This window comes from Octodon degus, unplaced genomic scaffold (genome assembly GCF_000260255.1).
Source record: "Octodon degus isolate 3935 unplaced genomic scaffold, OctDeg1.0 scaffold00010, whole genome shotgun sequence".
NCBI classification, from domain to species: domain Eukaryota; kingdom Metazoa; phylum Chordata; class Mammalia; order Rodentia; family Octodontidae; genus Octodon; species Octodon degus.
This window is the reverse complement of record NW_004524586.1, coordinates 24,810,752-24,813,251: the sequence shown is the minus strand read 5'-3', so window position 1 is coordinate 24,813,251 and position 2,500 is coordinate 24,810,752. Positions and strand designations below refer to the sequence as shown.

The 2,500-nt window shown below is 38.3% G+C and overlaps 1 protein-coding gene across 4 annotated transcripts in view; it reads right to left on the bottom strand.

Annotated features, from left to right (window-relative positions):
- The window catches only part of Mcmbp (minichromosome maintenance complex binding protein), a 51,265-nt gene that overhangs the window by 20,744 nt on the left and 28,021 nt on the right, over window positions 1-2,500 (bottom strand). For all 4 annotated transcript variants that reach the window (XM_004625621.3, XM_023708981.1, XM_004625622.3 and 1 more), the window contains exons 7-8: window positions 2,074-2,225; window positions 186-286 (exon numbers count right to left, since the gene is read on the bottom strand). In XM_004625621.3, coding sequence (XP_004625678.1) covers window positions 186-286; window positions 2,074-2,225 — 253 coding nt within the window. The remainder of the gene's footprint in view (window positions 1-185; window positions 287-2,073; window positions 2,226-2,500) is intronic.

The window sequence follows — 2,500 nt, the reverse complement described above, 5'->3', positions numbered from 1 at the left end:
CAAAAAAAGTGTAAACATAAACAGCATTTGCAAATAACAAAGCAACATGTCATTCATGGGGCACCAGAGCTGACAAATGGTAAATCTCAGGAAGGAGTGGAGAATTCCTGTATCTGTCACTTTTCTGCAAGTATGAAATTACATCAAAAAGAGTGAACAAGACAAAAAAGAGCAAATGGACTCACCTCTCATCATTACTCAGTATACTTAGCACAGGATCCACAGAAAGGATGCCATATAACTCAAGGACATCATTTACTTTGAAACAATCCCAGTCTTCATAGACCTAACAAGTAACCACATGAAATCACATTAATACTAAATGACTTGGGGCTGGCGAGATAGCTCAGTGGTCTAAAGTGCCTGCTTAGGCAAAGTGTAGGGACAGTGGTTAGATCCCCTAGCACCACATGCTGGCCGGCCCCTCCCCCAGGGTGGGCTGAGCCGGCCACAAAAAAAACCCCAACAAATTAAAACTACTAACATCTTGAACTGAGGTTAAAAAAATAAACCTTAAATTAACTCCTTTATTTTATATTGACAACTGAAGAGATAAGGAACTTCCCTAAAGTCATTTTGTTAGCAAGGTTAAAAACCAAAGCACAGGCCCTGACCCCCAGATCAATGTCTATTTCAAATATACCACACTATTTAAAAACAAAAAGGGCTCTTCCCAAAAACTGGTAGTCAAAACTTGGAAACATGCATTATTTCAAAATCTGTTCACCACACTGAAAAGGAAAAACAAAAGCATAATACGCCAAGGTAATTAATTTTAGACTAATTGTGTAGCATCAGTGCTTAACACAAAACTTATAATGACCAAAAGACTTTTCTTCATCCTGAAAAAAAATTTTAAAATTGTCCACATTAAAAAAACTTTAACATAAAAAAAATATAAAATTGTCCAAATGAACTTAATTGTCAGTCTCCTCCTGGTGAGAACTGATGGGAGACTCACAGGAGGGAAAAAATATGTTTAAACTAAATTCCTTGGGGCTGGGGAGATGGCTCAGTAGAATAGGTGCTTGCCTGATAAATGCAAGGGACAGATATCAATCCCTGGTTCCGCAAACAAAACAAAACAAAAAGCAAAAAAACCCAAAACCCAAAACCCAAAAAACTAAATTCCTAGTCATGCATGGTGGCACACACCTGTAATCCCAGCACTTGGGAAGCTGAGGCAGGACGACTGTTGCGAGTTTGAGACTGACCTGGGCTACAAAGTGAACTCAAGACGACCCTGAACTGCAGAGAGACCCTGTCTCAAAAACACAAACAAAACAAACAAAAAACAAAAAAAGAAAAAAAGGGCAGGGGAGATGGCTCAGTGGAATAAGTGCTTCCCTGGCAAGTGGAAGGGCCTGAGTTCAATCCCCGGTTCCGCACAAACAAACAAACAAACACAAAAAAACCCCAAAAAAACACAAACAAACAAACAACCCCAAAAACCTAAATTTCTGGCAATCACTTCTGATCCTATCACTTACTGACTTATGAACATCAAAAAACAAAAAACAAAAATAAACCAAAAACTAAAACAAAACCAGAATAAGAAAGATTCTAGGAGGATAAACTTTAAACAGTTTCTATTGTATTTTAAATTCAAGTTATTATTATTATTTTATGTATTGAGTACAGGATCTACAGGGTCTCATTACAGATCACACTTGTAGGGAGCCTCCTGATTTCACCCTCCCAACGGCTGGGATTATAGGTGCGCATCACCAAGCCCAGTCTTATTATTCTTTGCCAAGTCAAGGAATGCAGGCTAACTCTAGAAGCTGGACAAGACAGGAATAAAAATCAAAAGAGAAAAATCCAGATTTTCTTCTAGAATCACCAGTGAAGAATGAGGCTTTCTTGACAACCTGGTTTTTCCCCAGGGAGACCCATGTCTTACTCTTGCCCCAAAGCCTATACAGTTTTTGTTGCCATGGGTCTTTACATTTCTACTCATTAGTTACATTATCAAAAAAACAGGGAGACAAATGCTACAGTCCTTTATGTTAATTTCCTAGATAGGTAACATACATATCAGTGTCAAGGGTAAGAAAAGTTTTATTACATTACCTTTACAAGACAGGCAGGGCCCTTCTCTCCAGGCAATGGAAAATTCAGATCAAAAGGTGAGGAGAGGTTTAGGGAGTTCAGCTGTTGTCCCGTGGAAGCTTCAGTTTCCAAACGTTTTGACTCTCCACACCACTGAAGACCACTGACACTCCCTAAATTCAAAGGACAGCATTGCACTTGGTTATTTTAGGCATCCTGAAGAAAAAAGAACATCCCAAAAGTGTTCAAGTTTTACAGAAATAATGTTTCTGTTTGAAAAGATCACATGGTTATAATTTTAATACCACATACTAACAAAGCCCTTTGACCTACGAGAGCGCGAAGATAAACATGAATCAGAAAATTCCAATTCTAAAAAAAAAAGAAAATTCCAATTCTTGAAGGCAAGAGACAGGAAAAGGAATGTTGTGGGACTGTCCTGCTTCAA